The sequence below is a fragment of the Lissotriton vulgaris genome, chromosome 4_1 (genome assembly GCF_964263255.1).
Source record: "Lissotriton vulgaris chromosome 4_1, aLisVul1.2, whole genome shotgun sequence".
Lineage (NCBI taxonomy): Eukaryota > Metazoa > Chordata > Amphibia > Caudata > Salamandridae > Lissotriton > Lissotriton vulgaris.
Genome location: NC_141691.1, coordinates 1648899952 through 1648921629, shown reverse-complemented (window position 1 = coordinate 1648921629; position 21678 = coordinate 1648899952). Strand labels below are relative to the sequence as shown.

The following is a 21678-nucleotide window of genomic DNA, read 5'->3' as shown; positions in this document are numbered from 1 at the left end:
ATGAGTGGAGAAATCTTCACAACTTGGGAATTTAAATAATCTTTAAGGTGTTGGTTAGATCTGCTGGATGCTTTCTGCATCCACAAATTGTACTTTGAGATAAATCATTATTCTACATCATTTCTTTGTCCCTAGGTGAGCCAGCTTCCGTCTACGCATTTGGTCTGCTGGGTTTTCAGCGTATATCCTTTTTGTATATATAGGTAATATGGTGATTGCCACTTGGAAGTACAAGTGCTGCTCCATTCCATCTGAATGTGCAAGTGCTCCCCATATCCCTTTGGCAGCGCATAATGCACAGATTTGCGGATCCGCCCTCCACGTCAGTTTAATGCTGACTTTGGAAGTTTGCCTCTCACCCTTCCTTTGTTTTTTGACACAGCAACTTTGGTCATATTTTCAGAGCAGGGTGAAATGGGCTCGCAAATGTCCTCAATTATGAAACAACAGTGCACTTTAAGCACATTCCAATCTCCTAAGTCGCTCTTCTTGAATTATTACCTTTATCAACATAAAGGGTCAGCCCCTTTTCTAAGGTCTACGCCTCTCCAACCATCTCTCACAAAGTGGAAAGAGCTTGGCAAAATCCTGAGCAATTATTTTCCCGAAAATATACATGAAGTACATCAGAATCACCTATTTATTCCTCTAAACAGTGCAACTAATGTTTTCTGTGGTAGCAATAACACACAGTTAGGCCTCGTTTATTACTAGTGCCAAAAACATCAGTTCCCAGATCCATTAGAATTAAGAGATCTGCGGAAATACGACATGGATCTGTTTTATTTCACCAGGTTGGAAATCCTGGGCAAAAGGTGGGATTACAGGGAGAGTTGCTCATTTCTTAGTGCACTACTAAGGGTCCAATTCATGATCAGTCTGTGGCTTCCTGCTCCCGGAGTTACATTTACAGAGCTGCCAGGTTTTCATGCTACATATGTGTGACATTTTCAAGTTTCAATGGGTTTATACATGACATTTAAATGACCCATGTGTAATATTAAAAGTTACACTTTTTTCGGATGTAGAGTAAGGTAGTTATATACATGCAGTGAGCTCATTTTCAGAATTGTACCTCTTTGTGCAATTGTATGGTCTAGAGCAGACTATAAAACAGCTGTAATGCCCCTGAAGGTCTTATGCAACGTCACATACCTATGTCTCTTTCCTAAAATGTTCACATCGGACACACTATCGAAGGGACAGATGAGGCCAGAGGTTTCAGTTGCCTCAGTCAACTCTTTTTCATAATCACTGCCATGTTACTAAAGGATGACACATTTCTGCTCCACCTAGGCAATACTCCTGCCTGTTCAGAAATTCTAGTGCTGAGAAGTTCTATGGTTAATAATATATGATCAAGGATACATTTTAAAAGCATTTCAGAAGTGATTTGACATTGTTCCATATGTTGCTGAGTTGATAAGACATGGCACTTGTCCTGATCAGACAAAGGCACACTCGTATTCGTCCCCCCTCCCCCCGTAGGTTACTACCCAACCACGTTTGACGGCTCCGCATAGGCAAGAAGTATGCCCTCTTCTTGTACGAGCACAGGTGTGATTGAGGAACCACTCATCTAGGCATGTGGATGAAAGTTATCTTAATCTATCCGGAGACAAGACAAAACAGGGAACTAATGACAGGCTTCAGAAAGCTTACGCACCGGTTCAATGCCACTAAAGACGCATTGCTCTTGTTCATGGCTATTGTTAAACAATTAACTGCATTCTGGGATTTGGATTCACAGTTCACTTCATTTGAACTAACACATTTGAAAACAGGGATTAAAAAAACGAAAATGCCAGTGTTAGAGCATTGCATAGTTACTTGGAGTCATGTAGTGCCTGTTATCAACCTGTGCTCAGCATGGCCTACAGACTCTGTATACATTTGAAACTGCCTGAAGCTGATTGGATGTTCCCAAATTTGGCCATTTCTGCTGCCTTCTAGAAGGATATTTTGAAATCCACTGATGCTGATGTTTGGTGCACCAACCACAGAGCTCTGGTAGGCTTCAGGTTCTCTCTCACTAAAGCTGGGAACTTTAGACCTTTGCAAGTGAGCAGGCTTGTGGAAAGGACTAAACTGAAGCAAGTGTGATGAGAATGATCCCACAACAAGTTTATAGACCGAGCGGAGAAGGAAGTCGGAAGCATCCCGCCTGATCTTAAAATGGCGTCCCTTCCACCTCTCCTCTCTCCCCTCTTGACCTGGGGAAGAGCTGGAGGATGAGACGGATGGCGTTTCCCAGCAACACCGTGACCAGTGCTCTTGATGGAACTTTGCCGATGCCCTCCAGGGCGGAAACCATAACTGTGTGTACTCACCGCGGTGCCCGGGCAACCTTGGCCGATGCCCGGTGGAGCTGTACTATGCAGCTGTAGAGGAGTTTGGCTCTGGTTCACCCCTCAGCCGGCACCTACCCAGCTGGACATCGGACATTGTTTTTCTTGCCTCCCCATTGTGTTTCCTACCTGCATTCCTTAACCCTGTTGTACCATTTCCCCTATACCTTTTCACTCCCCATAAGATGTGTTTACACGCTAATAACTCACATTATTCGGTAATTTCATTACAAGACAAGGAGGCTACATTATGTATTAATCCTTTAATGCAGCTCACAAACAGCCGCTCACATCACAAAGACTAGAACAAAATGACATCATATTATCCATAAAAGGCATGTGCCAGAGAAAATCAGCCTCTTTTAAATGCGGCTTTCAAACAGATAAGTTGTCTTGCCTTAAACCTGTTTCTTTGAGACTGTTTATAGAATATGCTGATAAGCCACTCTATATCTTTTAAGCTTGTGTGATTTACATTATATTTGGTATTTCTTGAATGCCTTATCGCTTGATACAACTGATTATTCTCTAGTTTGTATTTGCCATGTTTAGTTATTCTTGGTTTTGATTCAACCCTTGTCTTTATGTCCGTCGGTTACCCTTGCCGTAACCCTCCTCCCTCAAGACTTCCAATTTATGGTCGTCTTCCCCTTACCTTTCTTCCACCCATCTCCGCTTGTAAAGCATTCTAGTCTTCACCCCGTGATCTGTTTTAATGTCCTTTTTCCACGATCCGCGCTGATGCGCGATCCGTTTGAATGCCTTTTTTAGCATTAAATTGATTTATCTTCTTCACCGCATCGTACGCGGTGGCTTGCGCTCGAGACTCTCGCTCCGATGTGAGGAGCGCATAGATCACCCCACATTAGAGGAATGACCCTCGGCAGCGGCGACGCAGCGCGCCCTGCCTCCTAAGGATCATTCCTCTTTCGCTCGAGGTTTGCCTCCTCGAGCGCGTCGGTTGCTCTCAAGAGTTCTTCGGACCCAACAGTCAGCTGTTTTCCTTCGTTGCGCTGTGTATTTTTGGGATAAATAACACTGCAATACAAACGGAGCGCTATTGGGTAGTATTTAGGTCCTGAGATCGTTTTGGCATAAAAAATAATTTAAACAAAAAAGGGGAAAGCAAGGCAAGATTTCCTTATGATATAATTAATAACTATTGAGACACTATTTTACTAACATTGGATAGTATATTTATGAATAGCAATTGAAGTATAATTATCAACTATTGAGACACTAATACAACAATCAGTTGTACCATTACCACCCATATATTATTTATTATTTCATTCTCTATATTTTTAGGACATATATTTATATTACGTCTGACATGGAGTCCGACGACGCAGTCGCCAGCTCCCCTACCCACACTAGTGACTCTTTTAAGAACTTTCTTAAAAAAGAGAAGAGGTCATGTATGATTGATACCCTTAAAGAAGTCATGTCACACAAAGGAGCACTAACTAATGAAGATGAAACCCCTCATGAACCTCCTTTATCCAAAGCCCTTAAAACGTCAAGCACAATATAAGCACTACTGGTGGTATTGTTAACCCCCCTGACATAGGAGGTCCTAGCACCTCACGGAGTATGGGAGGCCTAAGCGCCTCAAAAGGTGTTGGTGCCCCTCGCGGCACAATAAGGTTGGGTGTCCCTAGCGGTGTAATTTTGGAAGGTACCCACAGCGGCGCAACTGGTGATAGTGCTTGTGCTGACTCAGACTCCTACTCTGATGTAGAAGAGATCTATGATGAACCTTACAACAAGTTTGTATTTGATCTCAATGATAAGGACTTAGACAACATGGACCTAAATGCACTTTCTGAGGTGGACTCTTCTCCTTCTTCAAAAGACACAATTCTCGACCCTCTAGGGGATGAGATCTTCTCTCCTAACAATATCTCCCACCCTAACACCTCTAAATGGTTCCCTCATGACCATGTCGTTAAGTTTGTAACCAAATGGCTAAGAAACACTCTCTCTCTCGAGAGAGAGGTACACGAAATACCATGCGGTCCGAGTGCCCGAGACCATGGATTGACAATAAGGTCTGCCAGACCCCTAACTTAGACCCAGACCTGATAAAGTTTTTATTTAAACTGGGAAAGGATCCCAGGAAAGGTCTTGAAAGAGCCCTTAAGGCTTGCCAAGACTGCCTCCTGGATATCCTCGGCCCACTTACCAGGATCCTCGACCTTGCAGAGGAATCTCATATTTCAAATACTCCCCTTGATACTGGGCTAATAAGAGGTTGGAGCCAGAGGGCGATCATGCTCCTAGGCAACGCTAATTCTGGGCTAAACATGGAGAGAAGTAAAACTATCCTCAACAGGATCAACCCCAAACTTGGGGACCTCGCAGAGAAAGAGCCCTCCAATAAGCCTAAAGGTCTCCTCTTTGGAGAAGACATGATCAAAACTATCGGTAAATACGTCGCCACCTTCACGGCTCTAGATAAGGCCCAAAACAACATGAGAAGAGTCTTTCCAACAAATATTTTTGGGCAGGCCGTAAGAAGGGGCTGCTCTTCCCGCCGTGGACATTTTCGGCTCTTCTCATCCGGCAGAGGAAGAGGTGCCGCTGGTAGAGGCTTCTACCCCTCCAACAAGCAATTTTACCCTCATCGAGGACGAGGTTCCCATGGCAGCGGCTTCTCCTCCCTTGGAGCGTCTAACAACAACTCCCAAAGTAAGCGCCCTTTCTTCTATTTCCCCTCCCAGGGTCGGGGGTAGACTCAAACTCTTTTTTCATGTTTGGAAGAGATTTACACAGGACCCGTGGGTTCTAGAGACAGTTCGGGGATTCAGGATAGACTTTGTAGACACTCCTTACCAGACCACTACATCCAGACCTTTAGGCCTCCCTTTGGAACATCTAGCCATCGTCAAGGAGGAGGTTTCCTCTATGCTCAAGAAAGGAGCCAATTATCGAGGTACCTTGGTCGCAAAGGAACTTTGTAAGTACCCTCTTCCTAGTCGAAAAGAAGGACAAAGGTTGGAGACCTTGATAAACCTACGGGAGGTAAACAAATATCTCGTTTATCGACACTTCAAGATGGAAGGGATCCATCTTCTCAGGGACCTTCTCCTTCAAGGAGATTGGCTGGTCAAATTGGACTTGAAAGACGCCTATTTTACCATCCCTATGGCAAAGGAACATCAACCTTTTCTCCAGTTTATTTGGGACGGACACCTCTTTCAATTTCAGGCTCTCCCTTTCGGTCTCTCATCCGCCCCTTGGTGTTTCACCAAGGTCATGAGAATGATCGTTTCCATTCTGAGAGCAAGAGGTATTCGACTAATTATCTACTTAGACGACATCCTCATCATGTCTCAAACTCATGCACAAATTTTGGAAGACCTCAAGGTCTCCATGGACCTGATAGAGGACCTCGGCTTCATTATAAACATGGAAAAACCCATTCTGACGCCCTCAAAATCCCTAGAGTTCCTAGGTTTCACTGTGGACACCTCAAGTTGTCTTGTTCTACTTCCCAAAAAGAAAATTTCAAAAATTCGCAAAGAAATCAGATTTGTCCTGAGACAACAATCTCTCTCTCTCCGAGAATTAGCCAGACTCTTGGGTCTTCTTTCTTCTTCGATCCAATCTATCTTCCTAGGCCCACTGAATTACCGTGCTCTTCAAAGGGTAAAAGCCAATGCACTCCGGTCCGGTCTTTGGTATGGCGACCATGTTTCTCTAGACCAACAAGCGAAACTGGAACTCTCTTGGTGGCTGGACAATTTGGACGCATGGAATGGAAGGGCTATCTTCGGCTCGACACCGGACTTTGTTTTGGAGTCAGATGCCAGCCTTCACGGTTGGAGAGCATGTCTCCTCGAGCAAGACACTGGTGGAGTATGGACTCATTCAGAGTCTTCCCATCATATACATTTTTTAGAAATTACCGCTGGTCTCTATGCCTTAATGAGTTTCAGACACTCACTTCAAGGCAGATCCGTTCTTCTGAAAATGTACAACGTGTCTGCAGTCTCTTATATCAACCAACTCGGTGGTACGAGGTCTGCGGACCTATCAGATCTGGACAAGAAACTCTGGATGTTCTGTCTGGAACACAAGATTTCTTTGAGGGTGGAATATCTTCCAAGGAAATCCAATATCTCAGCAGATTGGAACTCGAGATTCCTTCAAGATTTCAGCGATTGGAAACTCGATGTGACAATTTTCAATTCCCTGAACAATTTCTGGGGTCCTTTCGACGTAGACCTTTTCGCCAGCCGGTTGACCTTCCAACTCCCTCAGTATTTCAGTTGGATGCCAGACCCGGGTGCTCTGGCTGTGAATGCTTTTCTCCAGCCTTGGGCTCCTCTTCGCCCTTACGCATTTCCCCCATTTGCAATGATCCAAAGGGTTCTGCAGAGAGTGAGACAGGAACAGTGCTCTCTTGTCCTGATAACTCCTTTCTGGCCGTCTCAAGCTTGGTTCCCAACCGCTCTGGAACTTTCTTGCGACGTCCCCTTCCTGATTCCCGCAACTCAGGGCCTCCTCATAAACGCAGACGGAGAAGATCATCACCTGGTTTTTTCAGGGAGTTTGAACCTTCTTGCCTGGAAAGTGTCAGGCAATCTAAACAATTGTCTGGACTTTTGTTGTCTGCTCTCACTCTCCTCGGAGAGTCATGGGCACCAGGAACCCATTACAGATACAATAACATCTGGAAAAAATGGTGTGGTTGGTGCTTGGACAGGAACTTGGATCCCGTGGAGGCTCCTATAGTTAATATAGTTAATTTCTTGGTGGAACTCTTTGACAACGGTCTATCCTATAGATCAATTAATTGTTTTAGATCTGCAATTTCAGCGGGACATTCTCTCGTCAATGGTAAGACGGTAGGTAAGAATGTTATCATTTGTAGAGTTCTTAAAATTATTAGGCTTAAGAGGCCTCCTCGCCCTAAATACCAATCTGTTTGGGATGTTAAACTTCTGCTTGACCGTTTTTGTTCTTGGCCTGACAATTCTCTTCTTAACAGGAAATGTCTCTCAATCAAGCTTGCCTCTCTTCTGTGCCTAGTTTCTTGTCGCAGAGTTTCGGATGTCAAAGCTCTGGACATCTCTAATAGATGGTATGACATGTTTGGTGTAAAATTTGAAATCTTTAGGAGAACTAAAACCATGTCTGACTTTATCTTTTACCCACGTTTTGATTCTTGCAAAAAACTCTGTGTGGTTCAAGGAATACGATTCCAGGATGTCTAATCTTCGTCCTCCTGATGCAAACCAACTTCTTGTTTCCTATGTTAAACCCTTTAAACCCATCTCTTCTTGCTCTATCGCTAGGTGGGTTAAATTAGCTATGAACTTTGCTGGTATTGACCTGTCTAAATTCCAGGCTCATTCTCTGAGAAGCGCAATGGCCAGCAAGTCATACTGGTCTGGTGGTAAGTTGGATGCTATCCTTAAGTCTGCTGATTGGTCTAATGCTTCTACCTTTGCCCATCATTTTTGTAAACCAATTGAACATGTTTCTGACGTTATTCAAGGTTACCAACATGCATAATGTAGCCTCCTTGTCTTGTAATGAAATTGCGATTCTCCTATTAACATGACCAGAGAATCTGGATTTCATTAAAGACACGGAGGCTAACATTATCCCTCCCGTCCCTCCCTGGAGGGAAAATGAGGATTAACTTGGTTTACAATGTTTCATGCCTTTTTAACCTTATGTTATCCTTTTCTTATTGTGCTTCTTCTGAAGGTTACTGTGTGCCTTTCTTTATTTGCTATATTTTCTTTTCAGACAATTTGAATTGATGAATCTACATGGATTTTCCAACGTTCACCAATACTTCGTTCAAGATTAAGATTTATTCTTCATTTCCAGCTTGACCTGTCGTTCGAGGCATTTAAATGAGGCTGATCTTCTCTGGCACATGCCTTTTATGGATACTATGATGTCATATTGTTCTAGTCTTTGTGATGTGAGCGGCTGTTTGTGAGCTGCATTAAAGGATTAATGCATAATGTTAGACTCCGTGTCTTTAATGAAATCCAGATTCTCTGGTCATGTTAATAGGAGAATCGCAATTTTAATGTTTTTCTCCTAAGTCTATATCTGTCAATGTAATTAAGTAACCTGTAACTTACTGATCCTCATGTAAAGCGCTCTGATACCTCCAGTTCTAGCCAGTGCTATAGAAAATTATGCAAAAAAAAAAATGACATCACTCAACCACAGCACCAGGATTACTAGTTTACATCCTGACTGTCAAACCCAGAATATCGATGACAAAATATCTAAAGAAAACTATTGCCAGATAAGTCTAAATTTCCTATATATAACTCCACTTATATGTACCTATGTGGTACATGTGTCTCTAAGGTATGTAGATGTGGAGTTTAGAATATTCAATATAAACTGTTTGACATGCACTTACATTTAAAAATGTGTCATTCAAATTTCTGTCCTCGATATTCCTTTACCACAATATTGTTGGAGTCAATATCCAGAAGTACAACCATCATCACTGCAGCCCATTTGGCAGAGAGCAAGAGGGGCTACAGCTGATGAAGCCTCAGTCTCTGGTACTTCCCTTCCTGGCTCCATCCATGGCTATGCTTCCAAGATGCTCAAAGAGATAGAGTTGGAGCATGGCTGTACTTTTTAGAAAATCGGAAATATAAAATGGGAATGAATTGCTGGCTCACAGACCTGCTTGATGCCCATTATCCTTCCAGGCCCACAATCTGCAGCACTCAAGGTAGTAATCCAATAATAATCAGCAGCTAATTACAATTCTAAATGACAATGTTGTCTTGTTTTGAAAACAGCAGCCCTTCTTGGTAGGGTTCTGCCCCCCCCCCCCATTGGAAATGGAAGCCTATCCACGGTTGAGCTGCTAGATCTGCTTCTTACCAGTAGAGTCTTGGGCAACATGGAGATGCTTTTTATACCTTTTCTATGGGGATAAGTTTGAAAATCTGCTGGTGTCCCGAGCCAGTTAAGAATTAGTCAATAAGGGATTTGAGGATCCAGTATCTAACGCCCCCCCCCAAAAAAAAAGCAGTTACACATCATGTAGTCACACCATGAAACTATACTTTAAAAAGGAATATCCTATTGATCACACTTTTTAACAAACCATTATTTTACACCTCCAGGTTGAGTAAGTGGGTGTGGAGAGTTTAGCAAGCATGGTAAAGCCATATAAGGATTCGTATTATCTAAATGCAATGATGAATATAGTATCCTACATCCAGCGTTTTGCCACTACCACACACTATAGGCTCTTTTACTATTTACAGTATACCCCTTTAAAACCTATGCACCCAATATATTATTTAATATTCATTCATATTTTTCATGACATTGTATCTGATTCACTTCGTTCAGCAGCCTGCTTCCCTTTTTGTTTCTTTTCTCTCTATCTCTACACTCTATTGTATCATGAATGGTAGTTTGGCTAAGAACAAGAATGTGTAAAAGGTAAGGTTTAGACTTCTGGTATTATAGTATAATTACTTCTGATATTAGAGTATAATTATAAATATTTTTTACATGAACTTGCCTTTCACTTTTGTGGTTTGAACATTTCCATAATTAGCCATATTAAAAATATTACAAATATATACACACTTGCTTCCATGTTATAAGGCTTTCTAATATTTTCTAATATATTTTGCTGTAGTAACAATGATATGAAAAATATTTTTCATAATGTCATGGTTGTCAGCAATATTACAGCTGTGTTCTAAATTGTCATAACTTACCGGCTTTATTTATGTCCAGTTCTGATAGTTTTTGGGCTAATTCACTGGTGTTTGCACTCTTCGGGGAATTGAGGATATCATGAAGGGCATTCCGGCGACCTGTTCTTCCTGATGCAATGAAATCTGCATAGGTAGACTCCACATCACTCATTGCTACCAAGTATCCACATAGCAGTATCTAGGAGAAACAATGACATCAGTGTAAGTGAAAGATGATCAGATTAACTTAAAACAGTTTTAGATGGACACAGTCTGATGTGGCGTGCTGTGAAATATCAGCAGCCAGAAAAGCAAAATACGCAGAAAGGATTTTACAATAGCATTGGCAGGAAATGGGATCAAATAAAGATGCAATGTGCTTCAGAAACATCCTGATATCACATCAGTCTCTAAACACAAAGGCAAAACTAAAGCAGTTATACAGGTAAGAAAAAACACTGGCACTGAAGGGAACTCGCTTGTGTGTGGATATGCCCCTTTCAAGAGATCAAAATGAGGTCACTCAGAGTGAAGGTAACCAGTGGTTCAGGTCGGCTGACCATTGCCCAATTCTATATGCTGTAGTGGGTGGAAGCAAAGTGTGAATGATACAAAAGACCAATGGATGAAGCGATGTGGCTGAAGGCCCTTATTTGTAAGTATATTATACATATTTTTGTAAAATAAAAAGGTTTTGGCTAATGCCAGACCTAAAAAGGGTCAAACATCAAGCATGGCAATACCAGTAGGTCAGGCTTTAAAGGAATGCTGCATGGTACTGTGAAGCATTGCAGGCAAATAGTATGGGCATAGCTATGTATTTCTGTGGAAGCTAAGAACCATAGAATAATATTGGTGCAGGTTAAAAGGTCAGGTGGCAGTTGCACTGTCAAGGCAGGCCTAAAAATCCATGGGCCTTATTTATGAAGGCCTTGCGCCACCGGTAGGTGTCTTTTTCCCATTTTAAAAGTCACGTAAAAGTGGCGCAAGTCCTTCATAAATAAGGCCCCATGTACTTTAATGACTGCCTTCTTCCCATCTATGCTGCTGCCCGAGAAAAAACAACATAAATTATCCAGTCATCTAAGATGCTTTAATTGCATTTCAATGCCATGCGTGTAACCCTGCAACTATATAAGTAAATAAAACGATCACAACTGCTACGAGGGCAAGGACTATTTTTGTGGAAGCACGCACCTTCTTCCCAATCAAAGCATTTACTCCTGACTCCTAACAGGTAGGCTCAGCCCCTTTCTAGTGATGATCACATAACTGGCGACAGTTGTGCTGTCAAGCCAAATCATGAAAAAAGAGAGAACGTGTTTATAGTGTACATTTGATAAGAGCAATTGTAAAATGTATAAATACTAATAAAATATCAAGCTATGGAACTGAAGTGAGCCAAAGAGTTAAGTAGAGACCGGTATCAGGTACAGAGACAATTATTAATAGAAACTATTAGAATGCTACAGAATGAAACATAAAACATGTACAACAATAAAAAAAGACTAATTTGAAAACAAGCACTGGGTTAAAAGCACAGAAAATACATAGGTCTGCTACTAAATTATATACATTTATGATAAGGGGATTAGACATACAATAAATTTGAAATAGCAGAGTATTGTTATGTTAAAAAGTTTATACCGCGCACGTACACCGAGACGGTTTCTTGGCGCTCATAACAGACATAACAAACCAGGGCAAAGGGTATTATTCTGAGGCCGCTATGAAAAGGAAAGTTTTTAATGTTTTCCTGAACGACTCATAAGAGGGGCAGTGGCGAAAAGAAGAAGGGAGGGAATTCCAAAAGGAAGGGCCTAAAAAAGAAAAACGCATTCCGCCGTGTTTTTTGCGGCGGTTAGATGGGATACAGAGAAGGTTATCAGCAGAAGATCTGAGATTACGGGTAGGGAGGTATCTCTTTAGTTTGGAGGAGATGAAGTCAGGGGCGCGGTTATGGAGAGATTTGAATATGGTGCATCCAAGTTTGAAGGAGCACCGTTTGGCCACTGGGAGCCAATGGAGGCTCCTCAGAAGGGGGGAGAAATGCTGGTGTTTAGGTTGGTGGAACACCAAGCGGGCAGCCTGGTTCTGAATTAGCTGGAGTTTTTGAAGCTGGTAGGCAGGAATCCCCACATACAAGATGTTAGCAAAGTCAACCCTGGAGATGACCAAAGCCAGTATGACTAGTATGAGTGCCTCTCTGGTAAGAAATCGGCAGATCTTACGGATCCTACGCAGTTGAAAAAAGCAGGATGATGTAACAGCCGAGATCTGGGATTTCATAGATAAGTCCTCAGAGATGACCACTCCAAGGCTTTTCACCGAGCTGACCGGGCGAGGGGGGGTGCCAAGAGAGGGGGCCAGTAGTTGTCATCCCATGGATTGGTAGGACCCCCCACCAGCACAAGTTCTGTCTTAGACGGATTCAATTTGAGCTGGCTGTGAGCCATCCAGTCAGAGATGAATAACATTGTAGTTTGAAAATTAGAGCGGGAGGAAGGTGTAGTGTCCAGAGGGAAGACCAACTGCAGGTCGTCTGCATAATTATATATAGTGGCAGGGGAGTGACGAAGGGAGACTATAAGTGGTTGCATATATAGATTGAAGAGAAGCGGGGAAAGAGCTGAACCCTGGGGGACACCACAGGTGAGGGGAAAGAAAGAAGCAGAGAAGGTAGAAAGGTGGACTGCCTGGGAGCGGCCCTGCAGGAAGGATCGAACCCAATCAAGGGCGATGCCCTGGATTCCGGCGTTTCTGACACGGTCGATCAGAATAGTATGATCGACCGTGTCAAAAGCCGCCGAATGATCCAACAGTACAAGGGCTTGGGAGATGTTAGTATCAGCGCCGGCTCTAAGAGTGTCCATCACAGCCGCAATCACCATCTCTGTGGAATGGAGGGGGCGAAACCCAGCCTGTTGGGGATCCAAGAAAAGGGACGTCTCCACAAACGTGCTCAGACACCTAGTGACATAGGTTTCTAGGATCTTTCCCAGAAAAGGGAGAAGGGAGATGGGTCTGTAATTGCTCAGCACAAGTGGGTCTGCGCTGGGTTTTTTCAGAATGGGTAATACCACAGCCTGCTTGAAAGCTTTTGGAACAACTCCTGATGTTAAGGAGGAGTTGAGGAGGGCCAAGGCAGGATCAGGACAGGCCATGAAGATTTCTTTAAGAATATGTGGGGGGCAGCAGTCCTTGGGAGAACCGGAACAGACTTTATGAAGAAGACTGTGGAAGTCAGTGATGGGAATAGGGGGAAAAGTGTGAAATTTCTGAGGGTTTTCAGAGGGGAGGGGAAATGATTTGGAAGGGGAAGGTGGAGAGATGTTGTTGAGTATTTAAATTATGTATTATAATCAAGGATGACAACCTGAATACTTGATAACAGGCACACGATACAGATTTAAGAAAACAAAAGAAAAACGAATTTTGGCAAAGCCAATAGAATAGACAGTTGTTTGTGTAGTACATAAAAAGAAACACAGAGCATACAAGCATGCGTGTTAGAGAAACACTCCTACAGCTATATATGTTCACATGATCCAAGACATCTATTGACACACTTACAGTCAGAGGTCATATAAATGCAGGCGAAGGGCAGGAGAGAGAAAGGTGGTATTGATTGTGTCATAATACGTCCTGCCTAACATGATTTATATACAGCAAGACTGCATCACTTTGAAGCATTTAGATATTCTCTGAAATGTAGTGGAAGTCTTGCTTCTATTGATGATCCCCTCTGGGTGAGAATAGTATTAACTAGCATTGGCAAAGCAAGTAGGTCTCACCTATGTGTCAATGTATTTTTACATAGCTTAAAGTAAAATAAAAGTGGTATAATGTGATGCAATATTAGTAAAAACATCACAAGGGGTTGGGGGGGCATGCAACACAGGCGAAACCAAAAATGGATGCTGACCCCTCACGCGCCGACACTAAGGGGCATATTTACAAAGAAGTGGTGGAGCGCTGTGTTAGCCTCCTTGGCTTAACACCACGCTCAACCACTTCTGAAATGCAGGGCTGCACCATATTTACAAGAATATGGTGCAGCCCTGCGGTTTCCCCAGAGCTGCCGTTAATTTAGCTGCCTAGCGCCAATACATTCAACCTTGCACCATAGTGCAAGGGTGCCTGTGTTGAAGGGAAGGATTGTTTATGTGCAGGAATGTATCAGAAATTGTGTTTTGAAACTTCTATGTGTGCTGCCTAATGCAGCACAGATAGAAGTTGCAAAACGTCATTTTCTTTTAATGATTGTTTATGTGCAGGAAGAGACACCTTCTTGCACATAAACAATCACTGACGTTTTGCTGTTTCTGCGTGTGCTGAACAACGCAGCACACATGGAAACAGCAAAAAGTAGGAGAAATTAGGTTTTCCCTGGTCTTAATTTTGGCACTGCCCCATATTTATGCCACTCTTATAAATGTGGGGCAGCGTCAAAATCAATGGGTGTTGTGGTGGTACACCCACCACAACACCTATTGCCCGCCCCTTTCATGCTAAGCATAGCATGAAAGGGTGCCTCCTTCTGAATAAGCCGAAGCCCCTATCGCCACCACAACGTCCAGAAAAGTGACATTGCAGTGGCGATAGGGGCTTGTATATATGCCCCTGAGTGGCATTCTTTATTGCTGGAGTCACTCCCAACCTGCAACATATCCAGCTGTAGTAGGCTTATCATGAGCTCTTTTGTGAATGACTGTATATATGTGTAAGTCTGATTGTTGTTTCAGGGATACTATTTCTTGAAGGTGTGGTTTTTGATCATCTTATGAGGCCCTACACTTAAAATTGTATCTTGTGGGACAACAGTCTTTTACTCATTGTCTTATTAGACAATAAGAAAATATGAGTGGCAGGTTGGGGATTAGCTACCTTTCTAGTTTCTATGATAAGATAAACATGTTTCTTCCCCTTTAGAGCATGCCCATCAGTCATAGGGTCACACAGCCAATCATTTTGTGCTGAGTAACTTCTAATTGCCTAACCAGTGATCTGTTTCTTGTGGGTAAACAGAAGAGGATTGTAAAACGTGTATGCCAGGAAAGTACGGGATAACTCCTGCCTGAATGATTCTTCAAAATGGGGTTTAATCACAGAAAATGTAGTAGTAAGTAGCAAAAAAGCTGTTTAGGGACTTACATTTCTTCTCACATGTTCTATTGTTTGAGGAAGCATCTTTACTCCTACTGCTGGTAGCCCACCTAATTTTATGTACTCCTCACAGACCATCCACTCACAGCAGACCATGGTCAGATGCTGTCATACAAGCAGACTATAATATCATTTCTCTAGGCTGAGCTTGTTGTCTAATACCACGGCTGCAGGGTTTCTGGTTAATTGCATCCCAGTTAGTGAATAATATAACTTATTCGATTAGCCTAACCGGCTAGTCATTCGAAGCGGTTCCGACCGGACCTCAGAGTCTTCCAGCTGGTCGGAACTCACCGTAATCCCCTATGGACGGCGTTTCCGCCTTCAGGACTATGATGTCGGTTTCCCACAGAACTTTCCGTGCCATCCTTTCTGACATGGAAAGCCTGTCGGAAAGCGACTTTGGGGGCCTCTAAAATGGCCCCGTAACTCTGCAGCCTAGGGTTGGTGGCCGAGGGAGTACCTAGGGCACCCCCTGTAAATTCATGCACTGTGTGGCAGGCACCATGGGGTGCCTGCTACAGGTTGCAAGGGTTTACACACACACCCTTTTCTTTATGGGAGCCTATATTATTGCTACTTTATGGCTGTAACACAAGCTCCCACAGAGAAATGCGAGTATCCAAGCAGTGTTCGGTCTCATCATAATCTGGTGGTCGGAACCTCCGACTGGAGATCGGTCGGTCCCTAGACCAAGACGGTGTCGGTCAGAGGCAATTCCGACCGACATCGTAATAAGACCCTTAGAGTTTTGCAGAATGGGAAAATTGCTCGAACGTTTTGGTTCTCTAGTCCTACCAATCTAATGGATCCCTCTCCTCATTAAGAGTTGGCGAAAGTGTTATGTTCCTGCAAGCGGAATGTCCCTCCACTGGATCTGCTGACAAAGACTTTTGATTTGGTGATCCAACCACCAAAGGACAATCATAGTCCCCGATTTTGAGGTTCATGACTCACAGATTTTCCCTCCCTGGCTCAGCCATGCAAGGGATATGAAAAACTGAAATAGTCACACATGATCAGAAAGTTTCATGGCAGGCAGATAATTGGGTGCTAGAAAAATACAGACTTCCTGTCTCCCTAATCATTAGTATATCTGAAGAGGTCACACTATACTGAAGTTTGAGAAAGGAGTGGAATGCCATTGCACATTCAGTACATGCCCTGTCAATAGAGAGATCACTTCCAGCAGTGATGGTAGCATTGAACACTTTAAAATCATCACAAGCAGTTACAAATGCGGTGCATTTATGGTTCTCAAGCAATTCTTGGACTCTTTGGTATAATCACTTATCTGTAACACGCAATTCAATCTCAAACATACAAAGTTGGCACTTAATTTAACTACATTCAACTGCAATGTCTGCATGCATAAACACTCTCTAAAAACTAACACTTTAGCTGTTTCATTTCATATATAGAAGCCTAACATTTGATATTTATTCTTTTGGCGATTGTACATTTATGTTTTGTTTTAAGATTTGAAATACCACATCTGCCAACACCAATTCAACTAGTTGGCTTGTTTTTTGCATTAAACCATTTTGTATTTCTGAAGTGTTCAATGGAGTACATCTATTTTAGGCGACTGACTGAACAATGTCATTACATTAGCAGCTTATTTCAGTGATATGCAAACAAGCAATTACAATAAATCCTGGCCTCCTTCGATTCTGTTAGGACAAGACGTTTTATCAAGTAGCATAGCTCAACCTGTCATTCATTATACCTGTAAACCTCTCTTGATGCACCAGTCACAAAATCTACAGTTTTACATCTTAGACCTGGGTAGTTTCTTGTGGCATCCTATTAAAGCTGAAACCTTTTTATAGCCAAACCTAATAAATTAGAAAAGACTGTCATTCATCAGGAATAAATCTGCCCATAATACAAAGCATCTTTCTTGGTTTTGTTATGCACTCTTGACCTCAGTGATATCAATCCTCCTCCCCTCATAAAGAGCCATCCCATGTTTCTGTCCAATTGTTTTGTATAATGCAATGCAGTGCAGCATTCTTAGTTGTTTAAAGGTGATAGAAGTTTATGGTTGGTAGAAGCTTGCATGATTAATTTTGATGTCAAACAATACCACAAAATGTGTGGTTTACCGCTTGGTGTCCTGCCTATATCCCACAGTGGTCTATGCCACTGTGGGTCCTTGCCCCTCTGTATGATTGGCAGAATAACAGCAATATTTGATCTCTTCCTTAATTGTAGAAGATAAGATTCACTTAATTGTGTTGCAGACCACTCCTAGACACAACACCTTCTTTGCTAGGGTTTTTTTGTTCAAAGTATTTAATTGGCATTTTTATTATTGTGAAAACAATACAGAGAAGAAACCAAAAAATGTAAGGAAGTACAATTGTCGAGACATGTACGTAAATGAAACACAAATGATCATAATCGCCAGGTTCCACAGAGAATTTAGAGCTTGAAATTGTATATTAGGATTGTTTTTAGTGGTTTCATTATGGTCGACCTGTGGACAGCAAGACCCTGATGCCATCACACTACACAGCACAATCTGTAAAACACACTGTACACAATACTATAAAATATACAGGTATATTATCCAGCAGTTTTAGCTTAAAGGAGTGATGAGGCATAATAGTACATTTTTATATATATATATTTTTTGAGTACAGCTTTCATTGGTGTCATACAGATGATTGTTGAAGGCAGTAGTTTTTTGCTTCAGGTGCAGCTTTCAACACCTTACAGAGCGAGTACAGTAAAAAAATAACTGGCAATGCCAAAAGCTGTTGCTTTAAACTGCTAACACATCCAAACAGAATGCAGATACCTGAATGCTTATATGTGCATAAAATGGTGCTTGGACAAAATATCATCAAGAAAATATCATGTTACAGAAATATTGTGTCAAGAATTTTGAGATCTGATAAATATCATGGTAGGTATATCGAAAGTAAAAATATTGTTTCAAGTGTTGTTTTTCAGATAGTGATTAAAAAGATATCGATGTAGTAAAGATCGTTGGAAATTATCTCATTTTTTTGGAGTAAAATAATATGTAATGTATTGTTCTTTTATCCTGTGTTTATTTTTTATGTTTTAATTTTAGAAGAATTTTTATTTTTTAAATTGTTCTAATTTCTAATTTTAATTGTTTTAATATTTTTTTAAGAATTGGACTTTCATTTATAGTGGGAAGTTGTGTTAATAGGGGATTAGGGTGGGGCGAATTAAAAAAAAATGGGTATTATAATTTTTAATTTATGTTTATTTTTTTTAGATATGCACTTTTTTAATTAATTTTTAAATGTATTTTATTATAATGTATCTTTTTAATTTCTTTTAATTTAATGTGAAATTGGATATCTTTTAATGATTTTTTGAAAACAAAATATTAAGCATATTTGTGAACATTCTAAAATATTTTTTTATTTCTATTCATTTATATGTTCAAATAAAAATTTATAATATTTGTGTATGGAATTTTTATATTGTATGAACAAATTTTGAAAATTGAAGATTTGAAAAACCACATTTGCCAACACCAATTCAACCAGTTGAAATTGTTGTGTACTAAACAGACCCACATGTGACAAGAGCAAGACTTTTCGAAGAAAATGATATTTGGAATAAAATTGGATTAAACTTCGACAAGCTGTAAAGTATGTTGTGAGTAAATCACAGAGATGCTGTGCGTCTGTTGGGAGTGAAATTTCGCTCCACTTTTTGATGGTAAATACATCTTTTGCCAAACTGAATCCTACCTTTTTGATACATATAAGTCACCCCTCAGATAGACTCTTGACAGCCCAACTGGCAGGGTGCAATGTATTTAAAAAGTACGACATGTACTTTTAAGTTTTACATGTCCTGGTTATGAATAACTCTTAATTCATTTTTCACTACTGCGAGGCCTATCTCTCCGATGGGATAACATTGGAGTTGCCTTATTAAATTTTATAAGTGTAATTTCCAAATTGGAAGAGAAAGTTGGTTCATGTTTGATATCACAGGAATCTTAATTCAAAACTTAACTTATGGGGAAGTCCGATTTTAAATTAGCATTCTGAAAATGCCACTTTTAGAAAGTTGCAAAAAACACAGTTGATGGACAGAATGTAGAACAATGTCATACATTCACACCAGTACAAGGATCTGGGCCTAAATCCATCGTTTTTTTGCACTCCACACCACCCTGGGTTAGACACTGGCTATATGCAAATCAGCTCTGACCCTGTGCCTCATGGGAACAGTCCAGTCCAAACTACCAAGCCATGTCTTTCCCAGACCGGAATCAAGCATCCAAGGACCGGTTTCTGGCTATCAGCCTTCATCAGCCTGGATAGCTTGACTCCAGTGGTGTGGAGAGCCTGGGACTCACGTCTGAGTATACCCAGCACACTCGGGGTGAATGTATGACATTGTTCTACATTCTGTCCATCAACTGTGTTTTTTGCAATTTTCACCCCGAGTGTGCAGGGTAACCGGTCCTTGGATGCTTGATTCTGGTCTGGGAAAGACATGGCTTGGTAGTTCGGACTGGACTGTTCCCATGAGGCACAGGGTCAGAGCTGATTTGCATATAGCCAGTGTCTAACCCAGGGTGGTGTGGAGTGCAAAAAAACAATGGATTTAGGCCCAGATCCTTGTACTGGGGTGAATGTATGACATTGTTCTACATTCTGTCCATCAACTGTGTTTTTTGCAATTTTCACCCCGAGTGTGCTGGGTGGCTCGAACCACATTGACCACTTCCAGTGACCCTCTCCTTCCTCTCTGTGGCCCCCTCCAACATGAAGGGACTCTTGGCACAACACCAGAGAAGGAAAACCTTCAGTTAAGTATAGCTGAGAGAAGGGACAACATTCTCTTACTTGAAAATGGATGGAAATTCTTCTGCAGAAAATGTATTTGACACACCAAGGACAGGCCAGGTATAAACTCTCTTGGATTGGGAGAATGGACTACTTTGCATTCTTGCCACCCCGCAGAGTCTCTCATATTATTATTATGAAACATTTTGCCTCAATATCAAAAAGACTTATCGATCTGTTCCTCTTTGAATTTTCAACTGGTCTCACATTATACAGCAGGATTGGTACACTAATATATCATTCATTGCACTGGCTTTGACTTTAACCATAGGCCTTAGACTCGAGCTCCACAATCGGGGCAGTTTGGAATATTTGATTCAGTAAAAAAGTTATGTCATTTGGCTTTATTCATCACACTTGGTAGCCAAAACATCTTGGTTCTCCCTAAAGTCGTTTTAAATGGTATCCACTACGAGTACCACAGTTCGATGTATCCTACCAATACTGAATGTTAGAGTTAGCTGCCACAATGTTAGAACCTTCTGCAAATGTACCTGCTACTAATCTAGGTGACCCTCAACTCACTTGACTTTTTCTTCTGTTTTAGATTTTGAAGTCATATGTATGTGTGCTACTAGTCACAAAACCATTTATATTCTTTCTTTATCTCTTCCTGTTTCTCATTTCAGTTTTAGTCACTTGTAGTTTATTTTTCTACCCTGCATCCATACACAGACTCTGGGTTGTGGATATGCCTTTTTATCAAACGGTGTGCATTTTACATTGAATCTTAGAGTTTACCATCATACCTCCCAAACTTTTACCTCAAACCTACCAGCATGTCCTCTGTCTCCAGGTATTAAATTCAATCACTAGGGGGCCCGTTAGAATGTCGGGCGGATCACCACTGCCCGCATGGCAGTGGCGATCTGCCTGACATTCTGTCCCACCCGCATGCAAATTCCCCCCACCATATTCCGCCCGGTCAACTCATATTAAAAAAGCTCTTAATATGGTGGCGGTGTCTGTTAGACACCGCCATCCATATTAGGATGCATGCAGGGATTTGACTTTCCGTGGGGGCAACAGCATGCGGTCTTTAACATTGGGATGCCTGTAGCGGGCTCCCAGGGATTCTGGGGGGTGCTCATGAGAGGTACCTATGGTACCCGCCTGCATTTGCATGTACAATGTGGCAGGCACCGCACAGTGCCTGTCACGTTGTGCACTCAAATGCACAACTTGCATTTTTGGCATTGCGGCGGGCGGTGCTCAAAGCACCGCCCGCCGCAATGTTAATAATGCAGGTTGCGCCCGCCAGTGTGGCAGGTGCCTCCTAATTGTCTGTGCAGGACCACCGCATGCATTGCGGGCGGTCCCATTTCCCGGGGCTATGGCAGGCGAACCCGCCATAATAATGAGCCCCTAAGTATTCATAACTTGTCATTAGAAGGTTGTATGTTTGGGTGTTGTCAACTTTCTCATCACCACTTCCTATTTTCTAGTGCATATTATTTTAAGACTTCTTTGAGTTCGGTCATTATGATGAATTCTCCAAGTTCACATTTAACCTCTTCAACCTGTTCCTTTTAGTAACGTCTAATTCGCCCACCTTAATCATTTTTCTCTTGCTAAATTGCAAATAGATGTGTAACTCTCAAA

At 41.8% G+C, this 21678-nt stretch overlaps 1 protein-coding gene across 2 annotated transcripts in view; it reads right to left on the bottom strand.

The window, feature by feature from the left end:
- The window catches only part of PKIA (cAMP-dependent protein kinase inhibitor alpha), a 251488-nt gene that overhangs the window by 26712 nt on the left and 203098 nt on the right, over positions 1–21678 (bottom strand). For both annotated transcript variants that reach the window (XM_086965910.1, XM_086965912.1), the window contains one exon: positions 10082–10259. In XM_086965910.1, the coding sequence (XP_086822036.1) occupies positions 10082–10232 (151 nt within the window). In that variant the 5' untranslated portion in view covers positions 10233–10259. The remainder of the gene's footprint in view (positions 1–10081; positions 10260–21678) is intronic.